We start from the raw sequence: 21,319 nt of genomic DNA, 5'->3' as shown, positions 1-21,319 counted from the left end.
ATGCAACACAAAAAATCTAATTTACTTGATTAGCTGCAAAAAAAATGTGGTATCCAATACATAGGAGAAACTAGCCAAACCCTTAGGAGTAGAATGAACAACCATAGACAGAGCCTACCATCCCTGGTTCTCAAGACCAGGCACCTAAGTGGCTCTACTCTACTCTATTCTACTCTTCTATTCTACTCTTCCTTTTTTAGATATTTAGATAACCCTTAGTATACACTAATATAGTTCTACCTTATAAATGGAATATATTATAGAAGACATACCTTACTGAATTTGCATGAAAGATCCAACTGAAGGTCTTCACAGGAGGAAAACATCATGTGAAATTCAAGGAGGAGGTCAGACAGGCACCGAATGGAGGTGAAGTGATTCCAGACAACTGGGCAACTACTGTGCCCTGTTATAGACTGCTGTCTTGTCCAGGGTGTATTCCGCCTCACGCCCTATGACTGCTGGAACAGGCTCCAGTAACCTCATGAATGGATGGACAACTGCTGCAGATGTGGTGAGGGAGACATGTAGGAAGGTACTGGGTGTGACATCTGGACAGAGAAAGACAACAAGACATGGGGGTGGAATGAAGTTGTACATTATGGGGAGAAAAGGGTTGGCAAAAAAAGAACCGGGAAAGTCAGACAGATAACAAAAGTAGACAGGACTACAAGGAGAATAAGGTTAAAAAAGATGTTGTAAAGGCCGTGGTCAGTGTTCCCAATCCTGGCTCTAAGGAACCCAGAGTACTGCATGTTTTCTATTTGTCTCTAAAATAACCAGAATTGGGAAACACAGGACATAGGATTGAGAATATAGTGAGCTGTACAGGAAGTTGAACAATAAGGAAGGAAGGAATAAGGTTGAACAATCGGACCGGGAGTGACATGTTTAGCCGCATGTTCTCCTTGAATTGCTGGCTGTCTGAATGGTGTCCAAAAAATGAGGTGGGCTTCATAGATAATTGGCAAAGCTTCTGGGGAAAAGCTGGTCTTGTTAGGAGAGACGGCATCCATCCCACTTTTGATGGAGCAGCTCTCATTTCTAGAAATCTGGCCAATTTTCTTAAATCCTCCAAACCGTGACTATCCAGGGTTGGGACCAGGAAGCAGAGTTGTAGTCTTACACACCTCTCTGCAGCTTCTCTCCCCCTGCCATCCCCTCATTACCCCATCCCCGTAGAGACGGTGCCTGCTCCCAGACCACCAATAACCAGCAAAAATCTATTTAAGCATAAAAATTCAAAAAGAAAAAATAATATAGCACCTTCAACTGCACCACAGACTAAAACAGTTAAATGTGGTCTATGAAACATTAGGTCTCTCTCTTCTAAGTCCCTGTTAGTAAATGATATAATAATTGATAAACATATTGATTTATTCTGCCTTACAGAAACCTGGTTACAGCAGGATGAATATGTTAGTTTAAATGAGTCAACACCCCCGAGTCACACTAACTGTCAGAATGCTCGTAGCACGGGCCGAGGCGGAGGATTAGCAGCAATCTTCCATTCCAGCTTATTAATTAATCAAAAACCCAGACAGAGCTTTAATTCATTTGAAAGCTTGACTCTTAGTCTTGTCCATCCAAATTGGAAGTACCAAAAACCAGTTTTATTTGTTATTGTCTATCGTCCACCTGGTCGTTACTGTGAGTTTCTCTGTGAATTTTCAGACCTTTTGTCTGACTTAGTGCTTAGCTCAGATAAGATAATTATAGTGGGCGATTTTAACATCCACACAGATGCTGAGAATGACAGCCTCAACACTGCATTTAATCTATTATTAGACTCAATTGGCTTGGCTCAAAATGTAAATGAGTCCACCCACCACTTTAATCATATCTTAGATCTTGTTCTGACTTATGGTATGGAAATTGAAGACTTAACAGTATTCCCTGAAAACTCCCTTCTGTCTGATCATTTCTTAATAACATTTACATTTACTCTGATGGACTACCCAGCAGTGGGGAATAAGTTTCATTACACTAGAAGTCTTTCAGAAAGCGCTGTAACTAGGTTTAAGGATATGATTCCTTCTTTATGTTCTCTAATGCCATATACCAACACAGTGCAGAGTAGCTACCTAAACTCTGTAAGTGAGATAGAGTATCTCGTCAATAGTTTTACATCCTCATTGAAGACAACTTTGGATGCTGTAGCTCCTCTGAAAAAGAGAGGTTTAAATCAGAAGTGCCTGACTCCGTGGTATAACTCACAAACTCGCAGCTTAAAGCAGATAACCCGTAAGTTGGAGAGGAAATGGCGTCTCACTAATTTAGAAGATCTTCACTTAGCCTGGAAAAAGAGTCTGTTGCTCTATAAAAAGCCCTCTGTAAAGCTAGGACATCTTACTACTCATCACTAATTGAAGAAAATAAGAACAACCCCAGGTTTCTTTTCAGCACTGTAGCCAGGCTGACAAAGAGTCAGAGCTTTGTTGAGCCGAGTATTCCTTTAACTTTAACTAGTAATGACTTCATGACTTTCTTTGCTAATAAAATTTAACTATTAGAGAAAAAATTACTCATAACCATCCCAAAGACGTATCGTTCTCTTTGGCTGCTTTCAGTGATGCCGGTATTTGGTTAGACTCTTTCTCTCCGAAAATAAAATTGTTCTGTCTGAGTTATTTTCATTAGTTACTTCATCCAAACCATGAACATGTCTATTAGACCCCATTCCTACCAGGCTGCTCTTGGAAGCCCTACCATTATTTAATGCTTCGATCTTAAATATGATCAATCTATCTTTATTAGTTGGCTATGTACCACAGGCTTTTAAGGTGGCAGTAATTAAACCATTACTTAAAAAGCCATCACTTGACCCAGCTATCTTAGATAATTATAGGCCAATCTCCAACCTTCCTTTTCTCTCAAAAATTCTTGAAAGGGTAGTTGTAAAACAGCTAACTGATCATCTGCAGAGGAATGGTCTATTTGAAGAGTTTCAGTCAGGTTTTAGAATTCATCATAGTACAGAAACAGCATTAGTGAAGGTTACAAATGATCTTCTTATGGCCTCAGACAGTGGACTCATCTCTGTGCTTGTTCTGTTAGACCTCAGTGCTGCTTTTGATACTGTTGACCATAAAATTTTATTACAGAGATTAGAGCATGCCATAGGTATTAAAGGCACTGCGCTGCGGTGGTTTGAATCATATTTATCTAATAGATTACAATTTGTTCATGTAAATGGGGAATCTTCTTCACAGACTAAGGTTAATTATGGAGTTCCACAAGGTTCTGTGCTAGGACCAATTTTATTCACTTTATACATGTTTCCCTTAGGCAGTATTATTAGACGGCATTGCTTAAATTTTCATTGTTACGCAGATGATACCCAGCTTTATCTATCCATGAAGCCAGAGGACACACACCAATTAGCTAAACTGCAGGATTGTCTTACAGACATAAAGACATGGATGACCTCTAATTTCCTGCTTTTAAACTCAGATAAAACTGAAGTTATTGTACTTGGCCCCACAAATCTTAGAAACATGGTGTCTAACCAGATCCTTACTCTGGATGGCATTACCCTGACCTCTAGTAATACTGTGAGAAATCTTGGAGTCATTTTTGATCAGGATATATCATTCAAAGCGCATATTAAACAAATATGTAGGACTGCTTTTTTGCATTTACGCAATATCTCTAAAATTAGAAAGGTCTTGTCTCAGAGTGATGCTGAAAAACTAATTCATGCATTTATTTCCTCTAGGCTGGACTATTGTAATTCATTATTATCAGGTTGTCCTAAAAGTTCCCTGAAAAGCCTTCAGTTAATTCAAAATGCTGCAGCTAGAGTACTAACGGGGACTAGAAGGAGAGAGCATATCTCACCCATATTGGCCTCTCTTCATTGGCTTCCTGTTAATTCTAGAATAGAATTTAAAATTCTTCTTCTTACTTATAAGGTTTTGAATAATCAGGTCCCATCTTATCTTAGGGACCTCGTAGTACCATATCACCCCAATAGAGCGCTTCGCTCTCAGACTGCAGGCTTACTTGTAGTTCCTAGGGTTTGTAAGAGTAGAATGGGAGGCAGAGCCTTCAGCTTTCAGGCTCCTCTCCTCTGGAACCAGCTCCCAATTCAGATCAGGGAGACAGACACCCTCTCTACTTTTAAGATTAGGCTTAAAACTTTCCTTTTTGCTAAAGCTTATAGTTAGGGCTGGATCAGATGACCCTGAACCATCCCTTAGTTATGCTGCTATAGACTTTGACTGCTGGGGGGTTCCCATGATGCACTGAGTGTTTCTTTCTCTTTTTGCTCTGTATGCACCACTCTGCATTTAATCATTAGTGATTGATCTCTGCTCCCCTCCTTTTTCCTGGTTCTCTCCCTCAGCCCCAACCAGTCCCAGCAGAAGACTGCCCCTCCCTGAGCCTGGTTCTGCTGGAGGTTTCTTCCTGTTAAAAGGGAGTTTTCCTTCCCACTGTCGCCAAGTGCTTGCTCACAGGGGGTCGTTTTGACCGTTGGGGTTTTTATGTAATTATTGTATGGCCTTGCCTTACAATATAAAGTGCCTTGGGGCAACTGTTTGTTGTGATTTGGCGCTATATAAATAAAATTGATTGATTGATTGATTGATTGATTGAGTAAAGGACTTGTGCCCATTGGCCAGACAGAGAGATTGAGCTGAAACAGATGTGCAGCAGGTTAGCGTGATAAAGGATGCAGATGGAAATGTACTAACAAGCAAGGAGAGAGTGTTGGGAAGATGGAGGGGGTATTTTGAGGAGCTGATGAATGAAGAGAATGAGGGAGAGAAGGCTGAATGATGCGGAGAGAGTTAATGAGGAAGTGCAACAGATTGTTAAGGATGAAGTGAGGACAGCTATGAAGTTGAAGAAGCGTGGACAGACATTTGTTCCATTTGACACACTAGTGAGGACACAAAAATGTTTTGGAGCAATGGCAGTGATGTTTTTAACCAGATTGTTTAATAAAAGTCTTGGAAGGTGAGAGGATGCGTGGGGAGTGGAGAACAAGTGTACTGGTTCTGATTTTTAAGAATAAGGGTGATGTGCAGAGCTTCAGCAACTACAGAGGCATAAAGTTGATCAGCCACAGCATGAAGAGCAGTAGAAGCTAGGCTTAGAAAAGAGGTGAAACCTGTGAGTAGCCATCTGGCTTCATGACGAGAAAGAGCCAGGGACGGAGCAGGTAGGAGAGTTTGAAGACAAGGTCAGAGAGGCGAGACTGAGGTGTTTTGACATGTACAGAGCAGGAACTAGGGTTTGGCATAGGAAACCGGTTCCTGTTTTAGAATTGTTAAGAAATGGTTCAATCTTCCAACATCAATAGCCTTTTTGCTTAATGATTCCCTAATCGGTCCTTCAGTTGACATTATGCCGGAGTGGCCATTATTTTTGAGGGTGTTTATCGTGAAAATGATTATTTTTCTACATTGTTTGCAGAACCGCTGCAGAGCAGGTCTGCTTGAAGCTTGAACCAACAAAGCAGCGCTTTGATTCGCTGCTTTATTGGTTCTCTGTTTCGCCTTTTTTTCCACAATTTCTTCATTATCCCCTGTCAAAGCCAGACGTCAGTCGTGACTCATGAGTTACCTTTGTGCGGATTAAAGTCACTAACTGGGACTCTTGTTGTGGGCAAGAAACGAGAATCGTCCTTCTGTTCCTGTTTTGTGGGACTAAGTGCACAGCTCTAAAGGAGGGAATCGCCATTTAAATCAAATGACACCTCTTTCCAAACATTGTACAGACAACAAACTAAAACCTACCAAAACCGTTTTTTTTCTCCCAAAGTGAGTTCTTTATGAATGACATCCTAACATGCAGCGCAGGTGGCTGCAAGAGCTCATCTCAGGGTCTATGGAGTTACATTTGTGCCATTAATATCTGAAAAGAAATGCTTTTGACAAAAACTACAGATTTTATTTCTATTTCTGTCCAGAGATCTCTGATCCACCATGTACAGATTTTATTTATTTTTATTTATGTCCAGAGATCAAGGATCCAGTGACCAATTTCATATTTATTTACTTTGAGACCCAATAAAATGTTGTTGACATAGAAAACCTATAAAGCCTACTTTTAGTACACAGAAGATTCACAGGAGGTATTGATAAGGGAACCGATGAGGAATCAGATTGATAAGCAGGATCGATAATGGCATCAATATTGATAAAATCTTATCAATACCCATCCCTAGCAGGGACACAGGGTATATAGGGAGAATGACTCTGATGATGGAGGATGAAGCACCAGTCATGAGAAGAAAAGGGAGGACAAAGAGGGGGTTTATACATGTGCTGAGGGGGCACATACAGGTGGTTGCTATGACACAGGAAGATGCAGTGGACAGGGTGAGATGGAGATTGATGATCTGCTGTGGTGGCCCCATAGCGTGACCCCTAACACGAGCAGCCAGAAGAAGAAGCGGAAGAAGACGTTTGCACACAACTGGCATTACTGTATCACAAAGTATTACTTTAGATGCAGTTATTCTGAGGTTGTTGCTCTCTAAACCTCTACATGACTGTATTTAGTGTTTCCATTGTGCTGTTGTTTTATGGCTGTATGATGCTGCCCTGAAACATCTGCCTGGGATAGTCAGCTGGAGAAGCACTGCATCATGGGACCCTGATGAGAGCTAAGCTGTCAGTTGCCTGCTCTTTTATTATGCTTATAGAACAACCACTTAGTCCAATGACGATGAATAATTGAGCGGAACAAGTTCCCCGCTACAGCAGCATGCAAAGCTGGATCAGTGGGACTCAGGAGACACAAGCGTCAGGCGGAGCAATAAAATATGCTAAGTGGCAGGAGAGCATTACAGGGAATTTGTAAAGGCAACACAGAGAGAGAGATAAATTATCTCTCCCCTAATGCAAAGCAACATAAGCAAATGAGCCGTGGCAGGGATGAATTACAGATTGCCGGTGCACCTTTCTCTTACTGATCCATCCCTATTATGTCAAAGAGATGGGGAGTGGAGAGGAGGGGCAGGCGTCACAGGCACAGAAACACGCCGGTGGGGCATGCAGTGAATTCAGACTTTGTTAATGCTTTGTAGAAGACCTTTGTCCTGCATCCAAGAGCAGGAAGAGTATAATGTGGTCAATTCAAAAACTGTTGCTCACAAGTTATGCTCAGTGCCTGTCATAGTGCTGCACATTTTGATGGGAAGAATTATTTACCATAAAGCAATAGGTCAACTTTCAATATTTTGGCATCTGTCTGCAGTACGACTTCATATCGAGATCCGGATTCTACCCCTCTTGTTTTTTAGTTATTAAGAGACGTGCCTTTTCTCAATTGAGTGTTTATTCCATTTGATACCACCAGGAGACACTATTCCATCATTGCTACCAGATAGAGGGGTCAGTTCCAGCGTAGGTCTTTCCTTGTGCGCCCTTTGGATCCAGTTCTTCTTAATTTGATCTTTTTTAATGTCAGTCTGTCCAGATTCTAATCTGCCTGTCCCACATTGGACCCTAGGATGTCTCCTTGCACCCTGGAATGGGATGAGTGTTGGGGAAAAAAAGAAGGATAGGGAATAGAAAAAGTGAGACCTATATAGGCCCTGATGCCCACTGGTACAGGTGCTTATCCCAGATTTTGTAACAAAACCCCCCTTGGATGGGATGCCAGTCTTCACAAGTTGCCTCCCCAGTCAAGACTGGTAGTCACTCACAGCTGGGTGGACTGAGACAATGTAGATCAAGTGTCTTTTCTAAGGACGAAGACCGGTAGGGTGTATGAGAATTGAACCCAGGTAGTCCAACTCCTTGTCCCACTGAGCTACCTGCCCTGTGTGGGGAACTGGTGTTGGGTAAAATATGTTCAGTTCATGGAGTATTTTTGACCAATACGCCAAATATGCCTGAAATAATAAATGATTATTAACCGAGAGTGAGGTCTGTACGGGAAAATATCAGACCAAGGTCTTGACAGTACGGGTCTGATATTCCTGTACAGACTATGGAAGTAAATCTGTGCCATCAGAGTTTGAAGTTGAATTTCTAAGGTTGAATTTGTTTAGCATCAAAATATTCAGCCTTAAAAACTTCAAACTAAGAAAAAAAAATTTCAATCAAAAAAAAAATCAACCTACAAAAAGATAAATTAAAAAATAGAATTTTTTGAGGTTGAATTTTGTTTTTTTTCTAGGTTTAATTTTTTTGAGGTTGAATTCTTTGTGGTTGATTTTTTTTGGGGGGGGGGGGGTTGAGGTTTTTAAGGTTGAATGTTTTTATGCTAAACAAATTCAACCTTAGAAATTCAACTTCAAACTCTGATTTTGATGCTAAAAAAATTCAGCCTTAAAAATTCAAATTCAAACTCTGATGGCACATATTTACTTCCATAACAGACCAAGCAAGCGAGGTTAATAATTGGTTTATTGTATGGCTGTTCGGAGCTGTGTTTTCATCTTGTTGGTCTTCATTTTGCATGTCCACTTCAAGCTCGTTTGCTGTTAATTTCTCCAATTCAAACTTGTCAGTGTAATTAAATTCACTTGGCAAATGGTCCTCTTCGTCGCTCATAATTTCGTTGTTCACTTTTTGTTTTGTTTTATTTCGCACTGTGAAAATTGTAAACAAAGTCGCAAATCTGATACACAATCTGGACCGATTGTCATGGTAACGGTCTAATATAGGAAAATATCAGACCAGAAATCAGCCAATCAGAGCGTGTGTACTTTTGTCTGCATATAATAATAAGTAATACTAAATCACTGACCCTAAACCTCGATCAGTTCTCTGGGGTGAAGCATCAGAACAAGTCACTTGTATGACATAGAATAAAATGTGCACGATTCATTTAATTTGGATCCTTTCAAATAGTTTTTCAGCCATTTATAAGAAGTGCAAACATCATAAATGGAGAGAATTAATTTTATTAAAAATGCGGGTTTTCATTAAAAAAAAAAATCTAATACTGCTTTTCAGTCTCATAGTGAAATCAAATCTCAACAGCATGTTCCAAATTCAATACAAATACTGTTCTATTTGCTACATATATTGAAGACTGTAAAAAAAATTCTTGTATCTAAATTATTAAAGCAGTGTAACTCTAAATTCTCCACACTGTGGCTTTAATGTCTCCTCATCTGCTTTTGGGTGATTCGCATCATGTGACTTGTGGATGCGACGCGCACAAATACATTTTTCACCACATGTCAGACTCAGTTGACCTGTGGCCTTTCCAACGTGGAAGCTGATGGAGGAAGGCGAGGGTCTGCGTCGTCCGATTGTTGTCGAAAGGTCAGGTCAGTTCTGGGAGCGTGCGCACCTGGTGGAAAACAGGAGGAAAATGAAAGCGCTGTTTGTGCCGAAGCTGCTCTTTGCCCAGTTGTCGAAACCTTTCCAAACAACCTGTTTCACAAAGATGAGCATCTTGTGCATGTTGATCTGCTCTCTGGCGTAATGAAGCCTGGTGGAGGAGTGCTGGTATTGGGGGGCAGGCGTGGGGGGGTGCTCAGAACCAGTCCCCAGATAACATTAGCCTTCATCACGGTGAAGAGGCGCTAAGTCCTCCCTAAAGCGCCACTCTTGGCCACACTCTGGCAACTCTGAGAGCTAAAAACGCTGCAGTGACACTCTGCCGCCCCCTTTGATCTGCCCTTCCTGATTACAGCCACAGTGGAGAGGAGTGCAGGGGGTGACGGGGGTGGTGGAGGGGTGAAGTACCCCTGGGACCCTGAGAGTTGAATTAGAGGCAGAGAGTCTCGTCTTTCTCTCTGATGCTCTTATTGTTTCTTTCATGCTGTCTCGTTCCACTTCTTTCTCTTTGTGTGTGTGTGTGTGTGTGTGTGTGTGTGTGTGTGTGTGTGTGTGTGTGTGTGTGTGTGTGTGTGTGTGTGTGTGTGTGTGTGTGTGTGTGTGTGTGTGTGTGAGAGAGAGAGAGAGAGGGTGAAATGGGGGCCTCTGTGTCTCTCTCTTTGTCTCACTCACTCTTTCTTAACACAGACAGCCAAAGACACTTAAGCACACACCCTGTCCACACTTAGACATACAAACAGTCACGCACAGACTCACGCCGGCCCCGGTGATGGATAACACAGTCAGTGGTGTGCGTATCATCACACACACACACACACACACACACACACACACACACACACACACACACACACACACACACACACACACACACACAGGTACTCACAGCTGACCTTTGCAGCATGCTTCCAGCAGTCTGCTTCAGCTTCACTCGCGCTGGCCTGGAAAACCAAGCCTCAACCGCCAGCGTTGGACAAAAAAAGAAAAGAAGGAAAAGAAAGAAAGAAAGAAAATGAAGCCAATGCGGTAGTGCCAATCCTTGCAGTTCCTGTTTGACACTGGCTCCAAAATAAAGTCATTTAAAATCTTCAGCTTTACAGCAGAAAACAAAGCATGTTTACAGCCTGCTGCAAAAGACGGTTTAGCCTCTACAGGTAGTTTAACTCATATTAGCAATTTTTTCAATTTTCAATTTATTTTCATTTATATCAAATCAAATCAAATCAATTTTATTTATATAGCACCAAATCACAACAAACAGTTGCCCCAAGGCGCTTTATATTGTAAGGCAAAAGCCATACAATAATTATGGAAAAACCCCAACGGCCCCCTGTGAGCAAGCACTTGGCGACAGTGGGAAGGAAAAACTGTTGGGAAGGTGTCGTAACACGGACCCGCAACAGGGGGAGCAAATGAACGGACAATGGATAAGACAAAGAGTAACAATTTAATGTTGTGAAACGCACAACTGGATACAGACAAAAATATATAACGGCAATTAAACACAAGGTGACGTGCGGGCAGGCTCGAAGATAGGAGACCTCTGGCGATCGAAGAGCCGGGACCCACACAGCTTCAACCACCAACGGCCTGAAGAACACCGGAGCCGCCAAGTCCTGAGTCCCCAGGTGGTCACCGTCTTCTGTTGCAGACCCTGGTACTGCTGGCAGAAGATGAAAACAGTTAATGGTGAGTGTGTATCCACACACCCAGTAATCCTTCACCCACAGGTCTTCAGGGAGGGAAAACCTCCACCTCCGATACAGAATCACCCTTGCAGCTCCTGACAGTTGCTCCTTGGATGGAGTGAGAGGCGAAGACGTCGCAGACTCTCACTGCACGCCAATCCAATTATTACAGACTTCAGGAATACGGCTGCACACAGAACAATAATTAGTCTCAGAAAGTATGAATTGCAGAGAATTACCTTAACGGTAGCTGATTTCTCGGTGAGGAGGTGGAGTAATAATCCGGCCTTTGTAGGGAAGGTGGTGATTGGTGACAGCTGGTGTAAATGAGTGACAGCTGTCACTCTCTGTTGTCTCGGCGCCCTCTCATGCTTGAAGCCCGCACTCCAAGCAGGGCGCCGACTGGTGGTGGTGGGCCAGCAGTACCTCCTCTTCAGCGGCCCACACAACAGGACCCCCCCCTCAACGGGCGCCTCCTGGCGCCCGACCAGGCTTGTCCGGGTGTCGGCGGTAGAAATCGGCCAGGAGGGCCAGGTCCAGGATGAAGCTCCTCTTCACTCAGGAGCGTTCTTCGGGTCCGTACCCCTCCCAGTCCACCAGGTATTGAAAACCCCGGCCGTTCCGACGGACGTCCAGGAGCCGACGAACAGTCCATGCCGGCTCCCCGTCGATGATACGGGCAGGAGGTGGTACGGGTCCAGGGGTGCAGAGTGGTGAGGCGTGGTATGGTTTCAATCTGGAGACGTGAAACACTGGGTGAATCCGCAGTGAAGCTGGGAGTTTCAGCTTCACCGCGGCCGGGCTGAGGATCTTGAATATGGAAAAAGGTCCGATGAACCGGTCTTTGAGTTTCTGCGATTCAACCTGAAGTGGGATGTCCTTAGTTGATAACCACACCTCCTGCCCAGACTGGTATGTAGGGGCCGGGGAACGCCGGTGATCTGTATGGGCCTTAGCCCTCGTCCGGGCCTGCAACAGGGCAGAACGGGCGGTCCGCCACACCCGGCGGCACCTCCGCAGGTGGGCCTGGACCGAGGGGACCCCGACCTCTCCCTCCACAAGTGGGAACAATGGGGGCTGATACCCCAAACACGCCTCAAAAGGGGAGAGGCCGGTAGCAGATGAGACTTGGCTATTGTGGGCGTACTCAATCCAGGCCAGATGGTCACTCCAGGCCGCCGGATGCGCGGAGGTTACGCAGCGGAGGGCCTGCTCCAACTCCTGGTTCGCCCGCTCTGCCTGGCCATTCGTCTGTGGGTGATACCCGGACGAGAGACTCACGGTGGCCCCCAGTTCTGTACAAAAACTCTTCCAGACCTGCGAGGAGAACTGGGGACCACGATCCGAAATGATGTCCGATGATATCCCATGCAGACGCACGACGTGGCGGACCAGGAGATCTGCTGTCTCCTGGGCCGTCGGGAGCTTCGGGAGGGCCACAAAGTGGGCCACCTTGGAGAACCGGTCCACTATCGTGAGGATGACGGTGTTGCCCTGGGACGGCAGGAGGCCCGTGACGAAGTCCAGGCCGATGTGAGACCAGGGGCGATGAGGCACAGGCAGGGGCTGGAGGAGGCCCCTGATCTTATGGTGATCCGCCTTGCCCCTAGCACAGGTGGTACAGGCCTGGACATAGTCCCGGACGTCGGCTTCCAGTGACACCCACCAGAAGCGCTGCTGGACTACTGCCACGGTCCTACGCACTCCGGGATGACAGGAGAACTTGGATCCGTGGCAGAAGTCCAAGACGGCAGCCCTGGCCTCTGGTGGGACGTAGAGTCTGTTCTTAGGACTGTTCCCCAGGTCCGGGTTCCTTGCCAGGGCCTCCCGGACGGTCTTCTCCACGTCCCAGGTGAGGGTGGCCACGACAGTGGACTCGGGAATGATGGTCTCGATGGGGTCTGACAACTCGGCCTTGGCTTCCTCTTCGTGCACCCGGGACAGTGCGTCGGATCATTGGTTCCTAGTCCCGGGACGGTAGGTGATCCGGAAGTCAAAGCGTCCGAAGAACAGGGACCAGCGGGCTTGCCTGGGGTTCAGCCGCTTGGCGGTCCGGATGTACTCCAGGTTCCGATGGTCCGTGAAAACCGTGAAAGGCACCGTAGCTCCCTCCAACAGGTGTCTCCACTCTTCAAGAGCCTCCTTCACCGCGAGGAGTTCCCGATTGCCCACGTCATAGTTGCGTTCAGCGGGGGTCAACCTGCGGGAAAAGTAGGCACATGGATGGAGAACCTTGTTGGACTCCCCACTCTGGGACAGCACGGCTCCTATCCCTGAGTCAGAGGCGTCCACCTCCACTATGAACTGGCGAGTAGGATCAGGCTGCACCAGAACTGGTGCAGACGAAAACCGGCGTTTCAACTCCCTAAACGCGGCTTCGCACTGATCCGACCAGGTGAAAGGGACTTTAGTGGAGGTCAGGGCAGTCAGGGGGCTAACAACCTGACTGTAACCTTTAATGAACCTCCGGTAGAAATTTGCAAAGCCGAGAAACTGTTGCAGCTTCCTACGGCTTGTTGGTTGGGGCCAATCTCTCACCGCCGCAACCTTGGCCGGATCCGGGGCGACGGAGTTGGAGGAGATTATGAACCCCAGGAAGGACAAAGACGTGCGGTGGAACTCACACTTCTCGCCCTTCACAAACAACCGGTTCTCTAGTAACCGCTCCTGACGTACATGCTGGACATGAGTCTCAGGGTCCGGAGAAAAGATGAGTATATCGTCCAGATATACGAAGACAAACCGGTGTAGGAAGTCCTGCAAGACGTCATTAACCAATGCTTGGAACGTCGCGGGGGCATTAGTGAGGCCGAACGGCATGACCAGGTACTCAAAGTGACCTAACGGGGTGTTAAATGCCGTCTTCCATTCGTCTCCCTTCCGGATCCAAACCAGGTGGTATGCATTCCTAAGATCTAGTTTGGTGAATATTTTGGCTCCATGCAGGGGCGTGAACACCAAATCCAACAGGGGCAACGGTATTGATTGCGAACCGTAATCTCGTTCAGCCCTCTGTAGTCAATGCATGGACGGAGTCCGCCGTCTTTTTTACCCACAAAAAAGAAACCCGCACCCATCGGGGAGGTGGAGTTCCGAATCAACCCGGCGGCTAAGGAGTCCCGGATGTAGGTCTCCATCGATTCGCGTTCCGGACGTGAGAGGTTGTACAATCTACAAGGTCATGGGTACTCAGCGCCCGAGATCAAATCGATGGCACAATCGTACAGTCGGTGCGGGGAAGAGTGAGTGCCAGATCTTTGCTGAAGACGTCAGCAAGATCGTGGTACTCCTCGGGCACCGCCGTCAGATTGGGCGGGACTTTGACCTCCTCTTTAGCTGTGATTCCGGGGGAACCGAGGATCCTAAACACTCCCGGTGGCAGGTTTCGCTCCACTGCGTCACCACCCCAGACGGCCAATCAATCCGGGGATTGTGCTTCACCATCCATGGAAATCCCAAAATCACTCGGGAGGTAGAAGGTGTCACAAAAAACACGATCTCCTCCCTGTGATTCCCAGACACAACCAAGGTCACGGGCTGTGTCTGATGTGTAATTAACGGGAGTAGAGTGCCATCTAGTGCTCGCACCTTCAATGGTGAAGGCAGAGCCACCAGAGGGAGCCCTACTTCCCTTGCCCATCTGCTATCCAGCAGATTCCCTTCTGACCCCGTGTCTACCAGTGCTGGGGCGTGAAGGGTTAAATCCCCACTCAGGATTGTTACTGGGATTCGTGCAGATTTATGGGTTTTCCCAGTGTGCATATTATGGCCCACCCTTAGCCCAGTTCCTAAGGATGGGCGTTGGAGTTTGATCGTTTGGGGCAGTCTTTTAACATGTGCTCACAAGAGCCACAGTAAAAACACTCCCCGCGGGCCAGTCTCCTTTGTCTGATATTTGATTTTAATTTGGCCCTGCTCGTGTCCATAGCTTCGTCAGCAGGGGGAGCTGTTGCCACACGGAGCCCTCTGGCAGTGGAACGTGGGGACGACGACACCCTTTCGGACCCGGAGGAAAGAGGGACGGCTTGTGCCCGACCACGCCCCCCAGCCTGCTCCCGACGGTGTTCATTCAACCGGTTGTCTAAGCGTATAACCAAATTGATAAGCCCGTCGAAATCTTGCGGTTCCTCCTTAGCCAGCAGATGCTCCTTCAGGACCGGAGACAGTCCGTTTACGAAGGCGGCGCAGAGCGCAACGTTATTCCAGCCAGACCTCGCAGCCGCAATGCGGAAGTCGACTGCATAATCAGCTGCGCTCCAGCGCCCCTGTCTCATTGACAGCAGCACGCTCGAGGCGGTCTCGCCTCTGTTGGGATGATCAAACACCTGTTTGAATTCCCGTACAAACCCAGCGTATGACGTTAGGAGCCACGAATTCTGTTCCCAAAGCGCCGTAGCCCAGGCGCGTGCCTCACCTCGAAGCAAATTAATCACATAAGCCACCCGGCTGGCATCTGATGCGTACATAACTGGACGCTGTGCAAAAACGAGCGAACACTGCATTAAGAAGTCTGCGCACATTTCGACACAGCCTCCGTACGGTTCTGGAGGGCTTATGTAAGCTTCAGGGGACGGTGGGGGGGTTTGTTGAACGGCCAGTGGAACATCTGTATGTGGCCCAGGGCCAGCAGGAGGAGTCACTGCAGCAGCGCTCGAGTCGCGCGCTTCCACTCTGGCGGTGAGAGCCTCCACCCTTCGATTGAGGACTGCATTCTGCTCGGCTACCAGATTTAACTGAGTGGTGAAAGCGGTAAGGATTTGCTGCAGATCACTTACCACGCCTCCTGCTGATGCCTGCGCTCCTTGTTCTTCCATTGGCTGTTCAAGCTGTGGTTGACGCCCCTCGGGATCCATGACGAATGGCCGAGAAATCCTGTTGGGAAGGTGTCGTAACATGGACCCGCAACAGGGGGCGCAAATGAACGGACAATGGATAAGACAAAGAGTAACAATTTAATGTTGTGAAACGCACAACTGGATACAGACAAAAATATATAATGCCAATTAAACACAAGGTGACGTGCGGGCAGGCTCGAAGATAGGAGACCTCTGGCGATCGAAGAGCCGGGACCCACACAGCTTCCACCACCAACGGCCTGAAGAACACTGGAGCTGCCAAGTCCTGAGTCCCCAGGTGGTCACCGTCTTCTGTTGCAGACCCTGGTACTGCTGGCAGAAGATGAAAACAGTTAATGGTGAGTGTGTATCCACACACCCAGTAATCCTTCACCCACAGGTCTTCAGGGAGGGAAAACCTCCACCTCCGATACAGAATCACCCGTGCAGCTCCTGACAGTTGCTCCTTGGATGGAGTGAGAGGTGAAGACGTCGCAGACTCTCACTGCACACCAATCCAATTATTACAGACTTCAGGAATACGGCTGCACACAGAACAATAATTAGTCTCAGAAAGTATGAATTGCAGAGAATTACCTTAACGGTAGCTGATTTCTCGGCGAGGAGGTGGAGTAATAATCCGGCCTTTGTAGGGAAGGTGGTGATTGGTGACAGCTGGTGTAAATGAGTGACAGCTGTCACTCTCTGTTGTCTCGGCGCCCTCTCATGCTTGAAGCCCGCACTCCAAGCAGGGCGCCGACTGGTGGTGGTGGGCCAGCAGTACCTCCTCTTCAGCGGCCCACACAACAAAAACTCCCTTTTAACAGGAAGAAACCTCCAGCAGAACCAGGCTCAGGGAGGGGCAGTCTTCTGCTGGGACTGGTTGGGGCTGAGGGAGAGAACCAGGAAAAAGACATGCTGTGGAGGGGAGCAGAGATCAATCACTAATGATTAAATGCAGAGTGGTGCATACAGAGCAAAAAGAGAAAGAAACACTCAGTGCATCATGGGAACCCCCCAGCAGTCTACGTCTATAGCAGCATAACTAAGGGATGGTTCAGGGTCACCTGATCCAGCCCTAACTATAAGCTTTAGCAAAAGGAAAGTTTTAAGCCTAATCTTAAAAGTAGAGAGGGTGTCTGTCTCCCTGATCCGAATTGGGAGCTGGTTCCAGAGGAGAGGAGCCTGAAAGCTGAAGGCTCTGCCTCCTATTCTACTCTTAGAAACCCTAGGAACTACAAGTAAGCCTGCAGTCTGAGAGCGAAGCGCTCTATTGGGGTGATATGGTACTATGAGGTCCCTAAGATAAGATGGGACCTGATTATTCAAAACCTTATAAGTAAGAAGAAGAATTTTAAATTCTATTCTAGAATTAACAGGAAGTCAATGAAGAGAGGCCAATATGGGTGAGATATGCTCTCTCCTCTCTCCCTCTAGCTGCAGCATTTTGGATTAACTGAAGCATCAGCATCACTCTGAGACAAGACCTTTCTAATTTTAGAGATATTGCGCAAATACAAAAAAGCAGTCCTACATATTTGTTTAATATGCGCATTGAATGATATATCCTGATCAAAAATGACTCCAAGATTTCTCACAGTATTACTAGAGGTCAGGGTAATGCCATCCAGAGTAAGGATCTGGTTAGACACCATGTTTCTAAGATTTGTGGGGCCAAGTACAATAACTTCAGTTTTTTCTGAATTTAAAAGCAGGAAATTAGAGGTCATCCATGTCTTTATGTCTGTAAGACATTCCTGCAGTTTGACTAATTGGTGTATGTCCTCTGGCTTCATGGATAGATAAAGCTGGGTATCATCTGCGTAACAATGAAAATTTAAGCAATGCTTTCTAATAATACTGCCTAAGGGAAGCATGTATAAAGTGAATAAAATTGGTCCTAGCACAGAACCTTGTGGAACTCCATAATTGACCTTAGTCTGTGAAGAAGATTCCCCATTTACATGAACAAATTGTAATCTATTAGATAAATATGATTCAAACCACCGCAGCGCAGTGCCTTTAATACTTATGGCATGCTCTAATCTCTGTAATAAAATTTTATGGTCAACAGTATCAAAAGCAGCACTGAGGTCTAACAGAACAAGCACAGAGATGAGTCCACTGTCTGAGGCCATAAGAAGATCATTTGTAACCTTCACTAATGCTGTTTCTGTACTATGATGAATTCTAAACCCTGACTGAAACTCTTCAAATAGACCATTCCTCTGCAGATGATCAGTTAGCTGTTTTACAACTACCCTTTCAAGAATTTTTGAGAGAAAAGGAAGGTTGGAGATTGGCCTATAATTAGCTTACATAGCTGGGTCAAGTGATGGCTTTTTAAGTAATGGTTTAATTACTGCTACCTTAAAAGCCTGTGGTACATAGCCAACTAATAAAGATAGATTGATCATATTTAAGATCGAAGCATTAATTAACGGTAGGGCTTTCTTGAGCAGCCTGGTAGGAATGGGGTCTAATGGACATGTTGATGGTTTGGAGGAAGCAACTAATGAAAATAACTCAGACAGAACAATCGGAGAGAAAGAGTCTAACCAAATACCGGCATCACTGAAAGCAGCCAAAGAGAACGGGATGGTTATGAGTAATTTTTTCTCTAATAGTTAAAATTTTATTAGCAAAGAAAGTCATGAAGTCATTACTAGTTAAAGTTAAAGGAATACTCGGCTCAATAGAGCTCTGACTCTTTGTCAGCCTGGCTACAGTGCTGAAAAGAAACCTGGGGTTGTTCTTATTTTCTTCAATTAGTGATGAGTAGTAAGATGTCCTAGCTTTACGGAGGGCTTTTTTATAGAGCAACAGACTCTTTTTAAGAAGGAATCATATCCTTAAACCTAGTTACAGCGCTTTCTGAAAGACTTCTGCTGTAATGAAACTTATTCCCCACTGCTGGGTAGTCCATCAGAGTAAATGTAAATGTTATTAAGAAATGATCAGACAGAAGGGGGTTTTCAGGGAATACTGTTAAGTCTTCAATTTCCATACCATAAGTCAGAACAAGATCTAAGGTATGATTAAAGTGGTGGGTGGACTCATTTACATTATATAGCGCCAAATCACAACAGAATTGCCTCAAGGTGCTTCACACAAGTAAGGTCTAACCTTACTAACCCCCAGAGCAACAATGGTAAGGAAAAACTCCCTCTGAGGAAGAAATCTCAAGCAGACCAGACTCAAAGGGGTGACCCTCTGCTTGGGCCATGCTACAGAGACAAATTACAGAACAATTCACAAAACGAATATACAGGAAATGCTGTTGGTGCACAGGACAGGAGGGTCTCCAGCACAAATACCACACCCATCTCTGGATGGAGCTGCACCTTAAACAGAGAGAAAAAACAGAATAACAGGATACTAAGCATCTGTACGGGGTTGATTACCTCCACCAAGGAGGTCATGTTTTCAGCCACATTTGTTTATCTGTTTCTCTGTTAGCGGGATAACTCAAAACGTAATTGAAGCGATTGAACCGCGAGCAGAAAGATAATGTTCCAGAAAATACGTGATTCTGTTTTGGAGATGAGCTGGATTATATTCTGGAACTGAGATCTAGGAGAGTGTTTGGCATACAATATTTAACACAAAACGTTGAAAGAGGATGTTGATGAAATTTCATGAGCAGATGGATAATGTACTAGAAAATGAAGGATTTTATTTAGAATTGAATGCAGAACTTTTTTGATGCAGAAGTTGCTTTTTAAGCATTCAGGAAGATTTAGTACAAAAATATTAATAATCAACTTCAAATACATTTTGTGAGAAGATAAATAATGTCTTAGGAAATGATTTATACTGTATTTTTTTCAGTTGATCTGGAACATATTCTGGATCCAGGTTACAGAAGAATGTTAGAGATATAGCAACATTTTACTCAAAAAGTTATGAATGGATCTACATGAGCATATAGATAAATTCTTATAAAACCAGACTTGATGCTTTATGCTAAATAGTGAAAGCGGGTATTTTGGCGGTGGTGAATATGTGGCTTTGACGGAGATATGTGCTGTCTGAGTGCTTTCTTGTTTTTCTATAACTCATTAATTGAAGATATTTTACACCATACTGTCTTGAATAATTGGGGTGTGACTTGGATCCAGACCCGCTAGCAGCCACTGCTAGCTGCTGTGAACTCAACTGCTTCCTGAACATTTTATTACAAATATCTGGGATAATGTGGCTTGCTAAGCAGCTAATTGTACTAACGGAACATCTAAGAAGTATGTGCTACAGTATTTTCGTTAAGTGAAATCTGTGAAAGAAATTGAGTGAAATATGTTAGCATTGTTAGCACTAATTAGGAGTTATGGACCGCTTGGTGACATTAGCTCCACAGTTACTGAGGTAATATTCCGGTCATAATTTTTAATAGCACCACTCATGTCACGTGTTATGAAAACTGCCAGTCCACAAAAGTATGTGTTAATCAAACACCTGAACCAATGCGTTGGTGCGAGTATACGTCACTTCCAGCAAAGTGGCGAATCCGAAGGCGAGAATTCGTACTTCCACAACTGCCCACCCAATGAAAACAAGCTTGGGGCTGTTTTGCTTTCTGTCGATATCAGCTGGTTTTGTTTTGTTTTGTTTTGTCTCTAACTTGCTTCTAACAGCCAGATGATTTCTCTCAATGCCTGGAATGATGAGATTTGTACACCAAGCTGACCTGAAATGAACCATTGTACATTAAATTGACTTTATTGACGAGTCTGTCACCTTTGAAAAGTGACCAAATTACATGTATTTGTATAGAGTTCAGCAGTGTTTTCATCAGCCAAAAATGGCCACCAGAGGACGCTCGGGTAAAGTCCACATCAACCCATATTAGCTTTAGCTTGTGTGGTAAGTACAAGGTTAGGAATATGTTCTGGCTTCATCAGTCTTGCCCGTGCTTCACCTCTTCGCTCATTTATGATTTATGGTTGGTTAGGCAATGCCAAGATGGTAACATTCGGAAACGCCCCATTTGAACTTCAAATGCTGTCTTCAGAAAAACCTATGGGTGACATCATGGAGGGTTTGTTCATAGTGTAAAATCAGCACTGAAGATCATTGCCTACTTTGACATGTGATGCCAAATGAAATGTCCTTGTTTCTGGTGAATTTGACTGGCTCGCACTGCCTCTCTGATCGGATGTTGTTGCCATAAAAAAAGAAAATACAAAAGACTCACAGCGGCAGAGATCATTAAGATGGACACCTCCAGTAGCATTTACCCTCCCTGCTCCTTCTTCTTTTAAAACCGCCCCAATGATGTGGTCTCCTCTCTACCCCTTTCTAGATAATTGGAACAATCCCACTGATGCCAAACTCTGCAGGGCCCTCCAGCCAATCAGGGGGTGGCAACCCAGCACTGCAGGTACAGCCAATTACACCTCAGCTTCTGACCAATGCTCAAGGCCAGATCATTGCCACAGTGATCGGCAATCAGATCCTGCCTGTCATCAACACCCAGGGAATCACGCTGTCACCAATCAAGCCCGGACAGCAGGTAACATACACTCGTGTAGTGTGCAGTTGCATC

At 45.3% G+C, this 21,319-nt stretch overlaps 1 protein-coding gene and 1 long non-coding RNA gene across 3 annotated transcripts in view; one reads left to right on the top strand and one right to left on the bottom strand.

Annotated features, from left to right (window-relative positions):
* The window catches only part of pou6f2 (POU class 6 homeobox 2), a 235,235-nt gene that overhangs the window by 187,455 nt on the left and 26,461 nt on the right, over positions 1 to 21,319 (top strand). For both annotated transcript variants that reach the window (XM_034167397.1, XM_034167390.1), the window contains exon 6: positions 21,077 to 21,286. In XM_034167397.1, coding sequence (XP_034023288.1) covers positions 21,077 to 21,286 — 210 coding nt within the window. The remainder of the gene's footprint in view (positions 1 to 21,076; positions 21,287 to 21,319) is intronic.
* On the bottom strand, positions 320 to 8,997 carry LOC117507532. The gene is made up of 3 exons (XR_004559741.1): positions 8,986 to 8,997; positions 2,222 to 2,227; positions 320 to 399 (listed from the first exon to the last, which is right to left on the bottom strand). It is a non-coding gene; the product is annotated as an uncharacterized LOC117507532 (long non-coding RNA).

Source organism: Thalassophryne amazonica, chromosome 1 (assembly GCF_902500255.1).
Source record: "Thalassophryne amazonica chromosome 1, fThaAma1.1, whole genome shotgun sequence".
NCBI lineage: Eukaryota > Metazoa > Chordata > Actinopteri > Batrachoidiformes > Batrachoididae > Thalassophryne > Thalassophryne amazonica.
Note: the sequence above shows the minus strand (reverse complement) of the source record. Positions and strands in the feature narration are given on the sequence as shown.